The sequence below is a fragment of the Ixodes scapularis genome, unplaced genomic scaffold (assembly GCF_016920785.2).
Source record: "Ixodes scapularis isolate PalLabHiFi unplaced genomic scaffold, ASM1692078v2 PGA_scaffold3__209_contigs__length_174095766, whole genome shotgun sequence".
Classification (NCBI taxonomy): Eukaryota; Metazoa; Arthropoda; class Arachnida; order Ixodida; family Ixodidae; genus Ixodes; species Ixodes scapularis.
The window spans coordinates 80,116,253-80,131,176 of NW_024609868.1; the positions used below are offsets into that span (position 1 = coordinate 80,116,253).

General features: G+C 47.7%; 1 protein-coding gene across 5 annotated transcripts in view; it reads right to left on the reverse strand.

Moving 5' to 3' along the window:
• The window catches only part of LOC8051686 (protein PRRC2A), a 58,658-nt gene extending 47,376 nt beyond the window's left edge, over positions 1-11,282 (reverse strand). For all 5 annotated transcript variants that reach the window (XM_040498666.2, XM_040498668.2, XM_040498667.2 and 2 more), the window contains exons 1-10: positions 11,127-11,282; positions 7,885-8,059; positions 7,395-7,584; positions 7,239-7,311; positions 4,788-5,118; positions 3,941-4,197; positions 3,624-3,715; positions 3,300-3,446; positions 1,923-2,172; positions 134-631 (exon numbers count right to left, since the gene is read on the reverse strand). In XM_040498666.2, the coding sequence (XP_040354600.1) occupies positions 134-631; positions 1,923-2,172; positions 3,300-3,446; positions 3,624-3,715; positions 3,941-4,197; positions 4,788-5,118; positions 7,239-7,311; positions 7,395-7,584; positions 7,885-7,999 (1,953 nt within the window). In that variant the 5' untranslated portion in view covers positions 8,000-8,059; positions 11,127-11,282. The remainder of the gene's footprint in view (positions 1-133; positions 632-1,922; positions 2,173-3,299; positions 3,447-3,623; positions 3,716-3,940; positions 4,198-4,787; positions 5,119-7,238; positions 7,312-7,394; positions 7,585-7,884; positions 8,060-11,126) is intronic.
• Between the last annotated feature and the right edge of the window lie 3,642 nt (positions 11,283-14,924).

The window sequence follows — 14,924 nt, forward strand, 5'->3', positions numbered from 1 at the left end:
TTCGGTTCTGATGCAAATATAGTCTAGGGGCACACGAGAATTGCAGCCTGCCAGAGCTTCCTCAGCTTCCATTCCTACGTCCATCCACGATGCTCAAGTTCACGAATGAGGAGGGTCCTGGAGACCTGCCCACCTGCTGCATGGGTGGCGGGGGACCCACCCTAGCATGACTGGAGAATCCCGTCGCCATGAGGGCTGGCGCGGCGGGCGGTGCCGCCTGCTGGCCCCCCCGGCTCAGGTACTCCAGGGGCGCACTGCCCCCCCGAGAGGGAGGGGGAGGCTGCTGCTGGGACTGCTGCTGCTGAGCCTGCTGCTGAGCCTGCTGCTGCTGCTGCACCTGCTGAGCCTGCCACTGGCGCACTCCCTGCTGAACCTGCTGGGGTGGCTGCTGCTGCGGCTGACTTTGCGCCTGCGGCTGGTGTTGGTGCTGCTGCGACTGCTGAGGTTGCTGGTGCTGCTGCGGCTGTTGTTGGTGCTGCTGATGCTGCTGTTGTTGATGTGGTTGCTGCTGCTGTTGATGCGCTTGTTGTTGCTGCTGCTGCTGCTGTTGGTGATGCTGCTGTTGCTGTGGATGTTGTTGCTGCTGCAGCTCAGAGCCACCAGAGTTGCTCCAGCCTTTACGACGCTCCTCCTGCACAGAGTTGGACCGGGGGTGAGAGAACAGTAGGTGAAGACTGAGCAACACACAGACACGGCCTCACTCACCCCCAACCTGTTGTCATTAACAACCAATATCCTTATCTCCATTTAACGAGAGTACAAAGCACAGTCCAGCCATTAAGCGAGGGTCTTCTGAGCAGGACTTTAAATAATCATCCATACGATACAGGCTCCCACTGGGAATAACAATAGAAAAAGGAAACCTCAGTGACGGTTTACAACTCCAAATGTGGAGACGCCACCGAAGACCATTAGTCACTGAATGTCTGCAGAGTAGAAAACCTCCCACGCTGAATGGAAAGCGTCGAATGTCCTTGTTCATTCGGCGCTTTCCATTTAATAATGTACCAACTAGCCCATTTATCTATTTTACCTCCCACGCCTCTGCTCACCGCCACTCCGTTGAGCAAGCAATAAACAGGAGCAGAGCCGTATATTGGGAGAGTTTGGCCAGTGGGTGTGGCGACGAAGGTGCCGGAGAGGAGAAAAGTAAATGAAAGGGAGGAGAGCGCCGAAGGAGCGAGAGAGAAAGAAGGGAGCAGAGAGGATACGATCGCCATTTTTAGCAACGCTGTCGGAGACGAGCACTGCTGAGGCTACGCGTCGTCTGCTACGGGCCGACTTCTTTTTCGCCTGAATAAAAGTTTGTGGCCATACGCCGAAAAATCTTCATTTATTAGCTTCTTAACCCACCGAGGAATAACAGAATGTTGTTTTCTTGCTAGACCCAGCAATATAAAAGGCAATAATCAAGATTTAGATGCCGATCCCACGCATTCCGCCCGGAGAATGATCGAAGATGGCGGCCCTCCCCACTCAGCTGGGAGCAGCCGGGAGTTCACGCGCATGCCCTCATGCCTCTCGCTCTACGCCGCGTGCTGATTGGCTCACTTGGGAGGAGAGCGTTATGGCGGCGAGATCATAGACTGACCAAACTCTCCCCATATACGGCTCTGAACCGGAGGAAAGACACTGCATGGGCAGGCCCTTGCAACAGGACCAGCGTAAATGTTACTTGTAGTTACAGGCAAACGGACCATTAAAACAAGTTAATTTAGAGTTTGACAATACATTTTTGCTGATGGTATCTTTCCAGAGCTGCTGATCCGTTGTGTCGGGCATATGTCCCAGCATCAGAAACAAAGATATCCAAGAAACATTCTTTTCCATCTTTCTCGTCTTTTAGAAATAGAGTGGAACCAATCTAGTGTCTCTCTGAGCGCATGCCAAAGCTTTGGGCACGAGAACGAAGAGCTGCTCACCCTGTCCAGGTAGGACTGCGGAGGTTCACGGGAGCGCTGCTGCTGCTGCTGTGTGGGTGCAGAGTCCCAGGCGGCCTCTCGACCCCTCAGGGCCTGGGATGCCTTGTTCCCCTGGGGAAGGCCCCGAACATCCCCCTTGGACGAGGGGGGCAGCTTGGGGCTGCCACGCTCCTCCGCCTTGCCCTGTGGGGGTCCCGGCAGGGACGGACGCCCCGAAGGCTCCTCCTCGTCTCGAAACACCAGTTTGGCACTGCATCCACGGCACCCAGAGCATTGTTACAAACATCCCAACCTCATGCATACATGGGCACTCAAAAACATGATTATGACCTCTCTATACATGGCTTGCATGTGAAGTCATTCGAAGAGCGCTCCGATGACCACCACCAAAGGGGATAGATGGAGCTCCCCTCTTACCAGGATCCCCCTCTCCTGCCTCCAGGATTTGCACAGAGTCGGTATTCTCCTCCCAGATTATAGAAAAGTAACCCATCACCCAAAACTCTAACAAGAGCAGCTTCCCTCTTCTCCTCTTACATGGTGGTCAAAAGTATGCGATGTGACATCTCTGCAAGCCATGTATCGACAGGTCTCTAGACTTCTTGATATTTAACCTGGGTTACTAGAGCAACAACCTCCTTTTGACGTCCATACAATTAAGCAGTTACAAGCTTACAGGCTTTGCTAAAGATCCTAGGAAGCCGGGGGGAAGTGTCAACAGCCATGCAACAATGGATGCCAGCTACGCTATACCTAAACTGGGAAAGCGCTTTTCTTGAAGATAGGGACAACCTAAAGAGACCGGACGCCTTCTAGCTTTACGGAAAAGCTCCAGGTTTACTCGGTGCAGGCAAACTCAAAGCTACAAGCACCAAGATGTTGTCTTACACGGCAGTTTTAATGCCAAACATGCATACATGAAATGCACGTTTGAAACATGGCCTCCTCTAGACTAGCTTCTGCTTCACTCACACATATGGTGAAAGAAACTTCAGGAACTCGGTTTGAGAAATCAGTTTGTGACTGGCAAATTTTAGCCACTAATTTTTGCTCAAGTTTTCACCCTACACGAGGACACAGATTTGAAGTTGACAGATAGGCTCACACACTGAGCTAGCCAAGCACGGACAGATTATATCCTTGTGTCAACGATTCACCAATCTGCAACCTGCAATCCCAACCACCCAAATGACAGAGCTCAATGGGCCCAAGAATACCAACACCACTAATAAACATCTTATACATTGTCATACTTAAGGAAGACGGTAATTGTGACATGGTGACGGTAAAAACTGCCGATTCTGCGCTCATTCCTGCCAAACCTGCTCCTTCACTAAGCCCGAACAGAATGTAAACTGGTGTCTACTAAGAACCTACTTGTAGTCAATCTCTCCCTTGGCGACAGCCCAGCCATCCTGAGAGTCGTTCTGGAGTATCTCATCAAATCCCTCGAGGTCCTTCTCGCTGATGATGGCGGGCCTCTGGTAGGCGTCGTCCTCGGGCTGGTTCCTCATGGTTCGCACCCTGCGTATCAAGCCGGGCCCACACAGAGCGCTGCAGCTCAGATTCCCCGCAGACGAAAAGGCATCGGGTTTCCCCTCCCCTTCAGTCTACGTCGCTTCGCTTCCCACCCCGAGTTAGCCTCCCCACTGCGAACACTGCCCCCAACAAGTCCACAAAAGACTGCGGCGGATGCCTCACCTGCCGTCCGAGTAGGAGTAGGGCGGGCGAGCTCCCGAGGGCATGCCCGAAATATTTGCTGGGTAGTTTCCAGGAAATCCACGTCCATAAGCCTGGAGAGAGAAATGTAACAACGTATAAAGTTGGGCGAGTTGGTTTGGCATTATGAAATGGGAACAGTGCAAAAATAAACGAGGGACGAGCAGTCCTTCGACTTGCTAGTCAGCGCCGTGTCTGTCGTTACCCCTACTACTCGTCCCTTATTTTCGCGCTGTTCCCGTTTCGGAGAGAAATGTGCCTGAGTGACAAGCCCAGAGAGGATGGGTCGGTCGTCTCACCTGTACAAAGGGTGGCCCCATCCTGCTATACGGGGGCTGTGCTTGTGAGGCAGGGCCCCCAGAGGAGGGAGCCCCCTGGGAGGGTCCCCCCCTCTGGGGCCCCACAAAGGAAGCCTGTCCGTTCACGCCACTGCCACTGCTCGGAGGCAGGCCGCCGGGAGGGCCGCACCCCTGGGGACCCATCCCCCCCTGCATCTGCCCCTGGCCAGCCTGTTGCTGCTGCTGTTGCAAGGTCCCTCTGCTCCAGTTCCCCTCCACTGAAACACCAGGGGTCACACGAGGCTCTTCATTAGAGTCTAGTCGGCCGAGATCCGACGGTTGTACGGTCCCAAACCACACCCTAAGCCTAGGTCCAATCGATACCATGCTTGCTATTGACTGTCCGCATCGAGCACTGTCCCGAACCTTGTCGACTGCTAAGGCTGAACCGCAAAAGCGATTTAGCGAGCAACAAGACGAGCAACGGCATCAAGGGACAAGTCAGTGACTGAGATTTCTGTTGCTCGTCGAATCGCTCGGTTATGGATTTCTAAAAAAAAACATTGCTCATCGCCTTGGTTGCTTGCTCCCATCACTATCATGCGGTTTGCATAGTCACGCGACCGACTGAGCGACAGCGGGTCCTCGTCGCCGTCGCTTGTATTGTCGCTCGCCAAATTGCTTACATGCGGTTTACGCTTTACCACAATAATCCAGCCAACTACAAGGCTGTACCTTGGTCTGCATCTATGTAGTCGCTCCAAAAAGACCCCACATAAAAGCGGGTTTTGACATGCCCACCCGATAGACCTTGCCAAACTGCATATTGAGACTGGTAGGAGGGCAAGGTAGGTGGAGGTACACTCACTCTGCGGCCTGAGGCTGGGGCCGGGCCCGTACTGCGCGTCTGTGGCCGGCCTCGGAGTCCCGTCGGTGGGCACATCGCCACCAGCTAGCTTGGGGAATTCCTGAGGAAAAAATGGCGACTGATGGCCCAAGAAGTTGCGTTCGGGACCACCATCCTCTTGGCTGGATGTCACGCTGCTCCACGTCTTGACGCCAACGCCGCCGCCCACACCGCCACCTGGCCCTGCCCCTGCTCCACCGCTTGGCTGTTGCTGCTGCTGCTGTGCTTGTGGCTGCTGTGGCTGCTGTTGCTGCGGCAGCTGCTGCTGCTGCTGTTGCTGTGGTGGCGGCTGCTGCACGCAGTCGGGGCAGCAGTGAGCTCCCCGGATAACCCAACGACCCTACGGCCCTGAACTGGGCCTAATGCTCCGGTGCACTGAACCCTCGAGTGCACGTCAAACATGGCGGGCTTATCCCACCTGTCTGTTTAGCTGCAATCGATACCGGAAACAACAAAGTCCACTGGAAACAAGTTTGCAATATCTGGGATTTTAAAAAGCTTTGGTATTTTTTATGCTTACAGCAAGCAGTAGTCACGCGGCATAGACTAAAAGAAGTATCACTCCCATTTTCTAGGTGCTTAGTACAAAGTAGCTACAACAAATCTGCCCTTTTCAGTACAAATACCAACGCATGCGCGTCTCAAGATGCTCAAGAGGTTGCTTCTCCCTTCAACTGTTTCCGACTCTAAAAATCCCTACCATAAAATACCGAGCATCCGCCCATTCCATACTGCGCCCGTCCCCAAATTTTGCAAAATCTGAGAAATATGCGCAGTAATACTGTAAAAGAACTTATTTTTCGCGGGCTCAATATTTTGCGATTTAGGTCAAAGCGGAAGTTTTAAGTTCTGGAATAATTCGCGGGTTCTAATTTTAGCGACGCAGTAGGATCTCAATATAGATTCAGATCTGTTTACATTTTACCGGAACTGTTTGCAGGACCTATTTTTTGTGAATTGTAGGCGATTCACGAATTTCGCGAAAATTAGATACTCGCAAAATTCACAAAAATTGGGCACTCGCGAATATCACGAGCACCTATAGTCGGTGACAGGTCAAGAACGAAGTGGAAGCTCCTCTTACCTCTTTCCATTTTAGCGGAGCGAAGGATGGAGAGGAGGTGACCTCCTCTCCACTGTTTGCTCCGCTGAAGTGGAAAGGGGTAGGAGGAGCTTCCACTTCGTTCTTGACCTGTCGCCGACTATAGTTTAGGTCGTTTAAAGTATATAGGTAGAATTGATTACCTAACAAGCCCCCATTCCCCAATTTCCGAGATTATCTCCACATTTTGAGTCGGCGCTTGCTCGGCATTTTGCGGTACTACCTTCTGGTTCGTCCGCAATATAACTGAGAAAATAAACTTAAGATTAGGATGAGACACTTCGAGACTGGTGCAGCTAACTTCCAACACAACTACACAAACACCGAAGTGAGTAAATCTTAACACATAATGGCCACAGAAATTCAGAAGAAACGCATTCCCAGCTTAGGCTTTCAACCAGCATGTACAAATTGACAGGTCTCGAAGAGGCTCACAGTTGTACAAGCACACATATACAGTCACGTCTCGCTAACATGGACCCCATTAATATGGATACCCCGCTATATGGACACCATTTTAGGGGACAAACTTAGAGAATACATGCACTTTTGTTTCGTTATTATGGACAACTCACATTATGGACGATGTTTTAGGGGAATGGAGGTGTCCATATTAACCAGACATCACGGTACCATAAAATACTGCAGAAGCACCTACTATTAACGTGTTCCAAACTTGGGAATTCTGAGAATTGCATGTTAAGCACCCGATTTGACCGAAAAGTGCCCATGTCCAGATTAATAGTTTTCAGTGTAAGTAGGGTGGGTACTCCACCGGTATTTTACAAAACCGGAATCCTCACAAGCTACATGCTCATACTACATACAAAAAAAAAAAAAAAAAAGCTTTTGACAGCACTTGAAGGGCTAGAAGCAAGGCTTAAGGTGCACTAAACATCTTATGGCCAATTCGTCTGGGCCTGCATCGCACCAGTGCAGTGCGGTTCGTGGTACACGGAAGGCTAGAGGGGAGAGGGGAGCTTCCTTCTCTCCCCGCCAGTCCTTCGTGTACTACAGTGGAAAGAGGTTACTGCACTGGACGGGTGCGGTGCGGACCCAAATGAATTGGCCATTAGTCAAACTCACTAATGCATTATCTTTACACCAATACACAAATCTACCACTTCAGATGTGCGGACATAAGTAATATAGCAAGGACGTGGCAATGAGCTGGACCTCTCGTACCGTGAGCCCAGTTTTCCGAAATGGGCAACACATTTTGGCCTTCCCTGTTTGCACAGTCGTTACCGAGCGGGTGAACCTGGCACACTCGCTTTGACAGTGTGTTATTGGCAGGACGCGAAACTCACCTTTGTCACCGGTGGTCCTTGTGAGTGCGAAGTAGGTGATTGTGAGTGTTGTGACTGCTGCTGTGGGCCACTGCTGCAGAGAGACGGCATACGAAAGGGCCTGTCAGCGGGACGACCGGTGCCAGGCATGAGGCCGCAAAAGAGAGAGACACCTGCCTGTTTTCTTCGGGTGACTTTCCCTTCTCTTTTCCAGCACTCCCCCATCCTTGACCTCCGGTGGGCACTAGGCTGATATTAGGGTTGTTACCACTGTTCTCGCTCTTTAGACTTGGGAGATTGACAGGAGGTGGCATGCGCCTCCCCGCACCAACTTTCCCCAATGACTGCAAGCCATGTTTGGGGGCCGCTGAAAGTGCACACAGCCACTCACAATCGGGCTACGGGAGAAAAGCGAGATACAACACCAAGTAACACATACACAAGCAAGCAAAGACAAAATGTTAATTACTGACATTTCTATTCTTCCATCTGAAAATGCTTTAAAGGAAGCTGGTAAAAACTGCCCCTAAAATAAATGTATAGGGGGCTCCAAGATGCCATATAAATTGAAGCACCAAAGCAGCACAGCAGCACAGCAGCACAGCAGCACCACAGCCCCCCCCCCCCCCCCCCCCCAAACTGAGCAGCAACAAAGACGGGGACTCACCGGAGGTTTTGGGGTTCTCTAAACTTTTGCCCTTGTAGATACTATTTATGTCCAATGCCAGATACTTTTGCTTTCCTTTCTCCCCCTTTGAAGGTAGCCCCGGAACCGTGGACATGCTGACGAGGAGAAGTCATTGAGCACTTTGCTGCACTGCACCCAGGGAACGGTCCGCTCCCTGTAAAGGCAGAACCACAAACGCTCCGGGTCAAACCACGCTCCCACGGTTGCAAATGTGGTGCTATTGCAGTCACGGTGAATGTGGATGGCATTCGTTAGATGGCACCAGCAGTGGTGAGCACCACACACCTCAATATTGGGTGTGGAAGACATTAGGAATTAAGGACTACCACTAATGATACGAAAGTTGAATGGCCCCATGCTAGGAAGCTATCAAGAGAGAAAATTGGATATGCATCTCATTCGAGAGACTAACCAACAACCAACCCGAGGTTTCGCTTTACATGCTCAACAAACCGAGTTCTTAATTAACATGCACAATAAACCAAGGTGTCACTTTAAATGCCGAGTTAGCAATTTACAAAACATTCAGGTAAAGAAACCTCGCTGCATGCAATTGGTATTTTCTTTTTTTTTTTTTTTTTTGTAAAAGCTTTGAAACATCTTAAAGCAGAATCAAACTGTGTCTAGAAGACCTTTATGATTTGCCATACCTTATCAACCAAGAAGCATGTGTCCTACACCATGTGCAAATCACCTAGGAGGGGTTTTAGAGCATGGCTGTACACAGAAAGATTTGGTGCCACAATAGATTAGACAGCATAACGAGCTGCAGTACTTCTTTCCTCACAGGTATACCACACCATCTCATAGAAAGAGACCTTTACTGACTTCCTGTAGACGTCACTAACCTTTGCAATGAACACTAGCTTGAAGAAATAAACTATAAAAAAGAAATGAGCAATTCATAATTTACTTTTGTCAAATCTTACACTCAGGCACTTTTAAGACTTAACCGAGTGCTAGATTTACAACGAACTACAGGCATAAATCAAGGCTACCGACACGCCGCACCATCTAGCCTAGAGGACATGTGGCCCACATCAAAGACTGAGCTAATATTTGGTTTGCAATGTTTGATACATTATCTGTAGCCACCTCCAGAGTAGCCCAGAGGACCTTGATACCGTGAATTCTTACAGAAGAAACCTACTGTTTTGTGTACACTGAGCTGCAGAGCACCCTGTAGCATAGAGGAAACATTGGGCACCAAGCTCAAGTAAGTGGTACACTGGATGCACCTACTCATATGTGCAACATTCCAAATGTTACAAACACGTAGGCCCAACTCAAGGTACACGAATGCCCCGGTTGTGATCACACAACTGAGCACCTTCTGGACATGATTTGGCAAGGCCCGGAACAATAATAGCAAAAGACTCGTCAACCAATTTGGGTGCAGTTAGCTGTGGGAAAATTGGCACATATATGATTGGTATAAATGTTCAAGCTACAAAAAGCAATCTCTGGTTACATATAAGAAAGCACAACAAATGATATCCGGTTATATGTGCTGCCCCAATGGGTGTGGTTGAGTAAAATCACTAACAGATTAGCTGTTATTAAATAGCTTGGCCTCTGAGAAGTTCTCTAAGTCGTGGGCATCTTTGTTCACAACTAGAGTGCTACACATGAAGATAGGCAGATAGGCAAATGTGGCACATGAAATATGTAGCAACACCAATCCACTTTTTTCAGAAATGTGGACTCTGAAGATATTAAAGGTGAATAGGCATGCATACCACAAATGTTGGTAAGAATGTCACTTGAAAGTGTCATAATCGCATGCAAGTTTGTATAATGTGAACACACTTTTAAACTGAAAGCTCTTGAACTATGAATTCTAAAAATGGTGGATTGCCTGCATCAAACGGTTACACATGTGATGTTGAGTAATCGCTGAGCGCCTTTTGAAGCTGCAACTTCCATAACTGTAAAACTGGAGAGATCTTTAGCTCAAGAAAACCTCCAAGGGTACTGGCAGAACTACATACAATTTCCCATGCACTAACCTAATGAAAGATGCACACAATTTTACACTCAAAAAATATGCCGAACTTGAACAAAAACAAATGCATACTTAATAGCAATTTCCTGCTGCGAGGTTGCCCAGGTATTTGTTCCCTCAAATGTACCTGGGAAACCAGAATGAACACAATCCTGCCGCGACACTTAAAATAAAGCCTCATAAATTAATTGCAGTGGAACGGCGAACTTCTTGTTTCTATCTTGTTCAAGAAAAGAAAAAAGCGATCAAGTTCAACGAACTTATATCGTGCAAGTCAGGATCGTCGGCAAATGAAACGCGTCGCACTTCCAAACGTCAACACCGAGTGATGCGCGACAAAGCTTCGTCCGAACGGAAACGATGGAAACGCAGTAAGGAACACAATGACGACAGCCCTAAACTCGAGATCCCCCCCGAGTGCCCCAGGGATACCCACACTACTCGCGCCCACAGACGAATCCCAATCACAATCTCGGGATCACGTAACTTTACAAGGTGTGAACGCCAAACAGCCAAAAGGGGAAGTCAGCAAGAGCTCTTCTCCAGAGTCAATGCACCCAGCAACAGACCCAACATGAAGTCGATCGCCTTTGCTTGAGGGGGAGCTAATGCGCATAAGCATTTCCCCGTTACCCGTTTTGTGCAAATCTGTGCTAAACAACGCTATTGTGCGCCGATATTAAACGATAGGAGATAGCCCTCCAGGACTGAGTACTTTATGCGCCAGCAAAATTGCAGGAATTGCGAGTGCAGAGGGCAAAAATGACAAAAGAGCGATCTACGCGTTACCGAGTTCAACGTCTAGTTCCAATTCGAATAAAGCTACAAAAGCGACGAGGCTGCATAGCTAGGCGGAAGAGCCCTTGATTTATTTACGCGCGCCAGTCGGATTGAGAACGTTTAAAGACCCACAAAGGCTCAACTTGCGCAAATGAAGACCGTTGCGCTCTTTACAATGAATCAGGGGCCGGGTAAGAGTAGGCCTAGCGGTTGCCTCGCTTTAAACGCAACAAATAATCTGTTCCGAGACGAATAATCCCCGCGTATACCTGGCGATATAGATGCTCGATGATATGATATACTCCGGTTGACATAAATATCCGGGAAACGTTCAAAACGCGATGTTATTCGGCGCTTCTTAGCCCATACAAAAGCCACAGCTCTATTTTACCCCTTGTCGGTTAAGGAGGCGCGAGAGACAAAAATATTCACATACCTCGGCCCGTCCTTATGGGTTCTGTATTTTAGTAAGATGGGTTTGTTCTTGTGAATTTTGCTGGGACGGATGGAGGCAGATTTCTGACAATTAGTGCAAAGGTCGACTCCCCCAACTCCAATCCAAAATGGCGAACAGGGGCGATGCAGCGTTTAATAGCCGAAAATGATGACGTCACGTACGGAGCCTCCCATGGTGCATCGCTGCACGGCAAAAGAATGCAAGGGGGCTTTCTCCTGAAGTTGAAGTGTTTCACTGCGTTCTTGTTCTTGTTTTATGTTTCGTGGTTTGTAAAGTTGGCAGCCCCACGACGTGTCATAATGCCTTCAAAACTTTGATTGCACTGAAACTTCATAAAGAAAAGCGTCTCCTAACTTATTTTTGTTTCCCGCCAATATACATTATTTCTTGGTTTCGTTTTCGAATAACCATTACGTTTGCGTCCGCGCAGCATTGCTGAAATCAAACGTGTTATCCTGAGAAAAGTGAAACGTGTGAATCATGCAGCCTCTAGCTCGGGCGATATGAGTCACGAGCACGGTGGTCACGAGAAAGACGGGTGCAAGTCGCGGCCAGGTTTGAGATATTTCAGAGCTAAGACGATTGATTTTGCACTGTCGGGAACAAAGCCCGCGTGATATCTCAGATACGGTTTTCTTGCGCAAAGTCTGATGAGTTTTTTTTTGCAACAAATGAAATACGGTAAAAGCCTTAATGTTAGCGAGCACCTAATTTCCGTGAATTTCGTGACTTGTAAAATTCGCAAACTTTAGTGGGCGCGAATATTTCCATCGCAGAGGCAAATTCCAGACTTCAAATTCACGAAATTTAATAGTTGCGAACCTGAACGCGCTGCCAAATTCGCGAAAAATAGGGGCCGCGAAAATAAAGGGTTTTACAGTATTTTCGTTAGCTTTATTAATTTGCGGATTATGGGTCCTAGGTGTCTCTGTTGCAAACCTTCTGCTCTGGCGTAATAATTGCTTTGAGCTGATGGTAGGATCCTATATTGGTGGTACAACCATACCCCTAAAGCCGCTTTCGGAGTTCCAAACCAGCATTCGGGCAGTCTTCTGACCGCTTGCGCGTGTCTGTGTGCACGCACACGACACTTTTCTTGTTGTCCCTTCACATTCTTTGGCTGACAAACAAGGTGGAAGAGAGAGAGAGAAAGAAAAGGTCAACACTCTGATATGCTTAGGACAGCTGTACCTTATATTATTTTGCTCGTTTTCAGCCTGATCTAATAAGTAATATATTAAATTATAGACAAAGAGCAAAAACAAAATATATTTTCGAGGTTATTTGGGCGGGAAAGGTTAGACGTACCGGACCACTGAAAAGCAGAAAAAAATTTTTTTTAACAATTTAATTGCAACAGGGGTGTCAAAAAATAAATTTTCTGCGAAAAAAAAATTTTTTTTTTCAATTATTGCTTTTTTTTTTATTTAGCTCAGGCGATCACATGCCATTACACATCACCAATTTCATTATTTAGGATAACCAGTAACCATTAGTATAATCACAGTTAATCCTCCACATTTCCTCTGGGGCTAGGATGATGCCCGCATGTCAGTAGCCTTGATTTATGCCTGTAGTTCAAGTTGTAAATCTAGCACTCAGTTTAGTGGCGTCACGAGGGTCATCGGCACCCGGGCGCGGTAGCCCGCTGCGACACTCCCTCCCTCCCCCCCCCCCCCCCCCCCCCCCCCCCCCCCCTCCGCTCTCGCGTGGCTCGTTGCAACACCCTCCGCGACCACGAGAACGGGGGGAAGGGGGGGGGGCGGGGGGGCGGGGGGCGTTCTCGTAGGCTCGCCGCGACACCCCCCCCCCCCCCCCCTTTGTGACGCTACTATCAGTTATTGGCCCGAGTGTAAGGTTTCACAAAAGTGAATTACGAATTGTCAGAGTCGGTTGCAATTAAATACGAAACCACCAAGCGACAACTGCGAGAGGGTGCGTTGTGTTGTCTTCTAGGGCTTCGACAGCAGCGCTCGGATTGAGTTATGAATGTGCGTGATTACAAACCACTCTTTAAAAGTTCTGTAACAGGATACCTTGCTGGGGCTGGTTGCGGTTGAACGACATAATGAGAAACAGCGCAAAAAGGGACAGGACACAGCGTTATGTCCCTGCCCCTCTTTTGCGTTGTTTCTCATTATGTCTTTAAAAGTTATTTTAAAGAAAGGTTTAAAGGACTTTAAGAATTTCTGAGGAGTCAAAAGAATGGCAATGAAGGATAGCCTCGGCTATCGGACTTAGAAGGGCCATATATATATATATATATATACATATATATATACGAATATGTGCAGATGAATGAACCGGACTTAATCCAATGAGTCAAAGAATCAAAGTTTTTCAGGAACCCGCCGAAAGCCAAAAAACGGCGGAGCCAGGATATGAACTCTGGGCCTCCCAATGTCCGGTCGGGTGTGCTAACCTCTACACCACTATATATATATATATATATATATATATATATATATATATATATATATATATATATATATATATAGAGAGAGAGAGAGAGAGAGATTTATTTTTATTGTAGTTTATAAATTGTCAAGTTCATCTCTTTTCATTTGTGAACGCAATAAGCCTATTTTCCTGTACCACAGTGTCCACCCTGCTAATAGGTTGCAGTATTGAATTAATAAAAAAAAGTCAAAGCCGTTTACAACTCCCTGTAACGCCGAAATAGAGCGCAGCTCTGGAGGAGGAGGGACGGTACTAAGGGGAGGTTATACCCCTTCTCCTCCTCCCCTCATTCTTCAATCTCCTCCGGGGGGGGGGGGGGGGGGGGGGGGGGGGTCACCTGACCTCATGGGGAGGGGGTCACGTGACTTCGGGGGGAGGGGGGTCAAGTGACCTTGCGGTTACGCCGACGCCGCTCAAGCCGGAAACGGGCCCCTAAGAGCTACGCTCTAAAAAAACTATAGTTCTTGTTTGTTTTTTTAAGGACATGGACAAGGACATTTTTTCAGGATATCGTTTTCGATGGCGGCGGACGTCAGGTATACGAATGAAAGTGATAATTAGAAATCTATTTAGCTAAAATTCTCGTAATATTTCGTTTGCATTTGCTCTATGTGGCCTCTTCAAATTAAAGATTTGACGTCCATCGTCCAAATATGCAATAGCAGTTGTTATTAGATGTCACAAAAACAACTTATTTTTTCCGCTCTTCAACGGCAAAGTTTGAGCGCAACAAGCAGCGTTAAGAGTGCATTGTCATGGCGCTTGTCGTGCCTTTGTGTCTTTAATATTACCAACTAAACAAATTAAGCACAGGAAAAGAAACAAAAAACGACAGATCACAGCACATTAACTGTGATAACTAATAATTATACTGGTTATTCTAAATGATGAACTCGGTGATGTGTAATGGCATGTGGTCGCCTGAGCTGAATCAATGGATGGATTAATTTCTCAAACAGTAATGAATTTATCCGCGACGAAAAGAAAAATTGTAAGGCTCTTTGGACTTTTCTATATGACAAGAAAAAAAATACTTTTAAAATGGACGTGCACAGTTATTTGTAGGGCAGCTGGGTAGTACACTTCGTAAACAGGATAAATGGGCGAGTTGGTATGGATTCATAATGGAATTCATTCGCGCTGTTCCATTATGAGTACACTTCATTTGTAGTGATGGAACCACCGTAATTTAATCACTTTTGAGTAATTTGTCTTTATAGTTCATTACGTTTGACTAAAAAGCAGTTGCAGTATTGGATTATCTACAGCCTCTCAGTAATTGTACAAACAGTTTAAATTAACCGCAATCACTTCTTA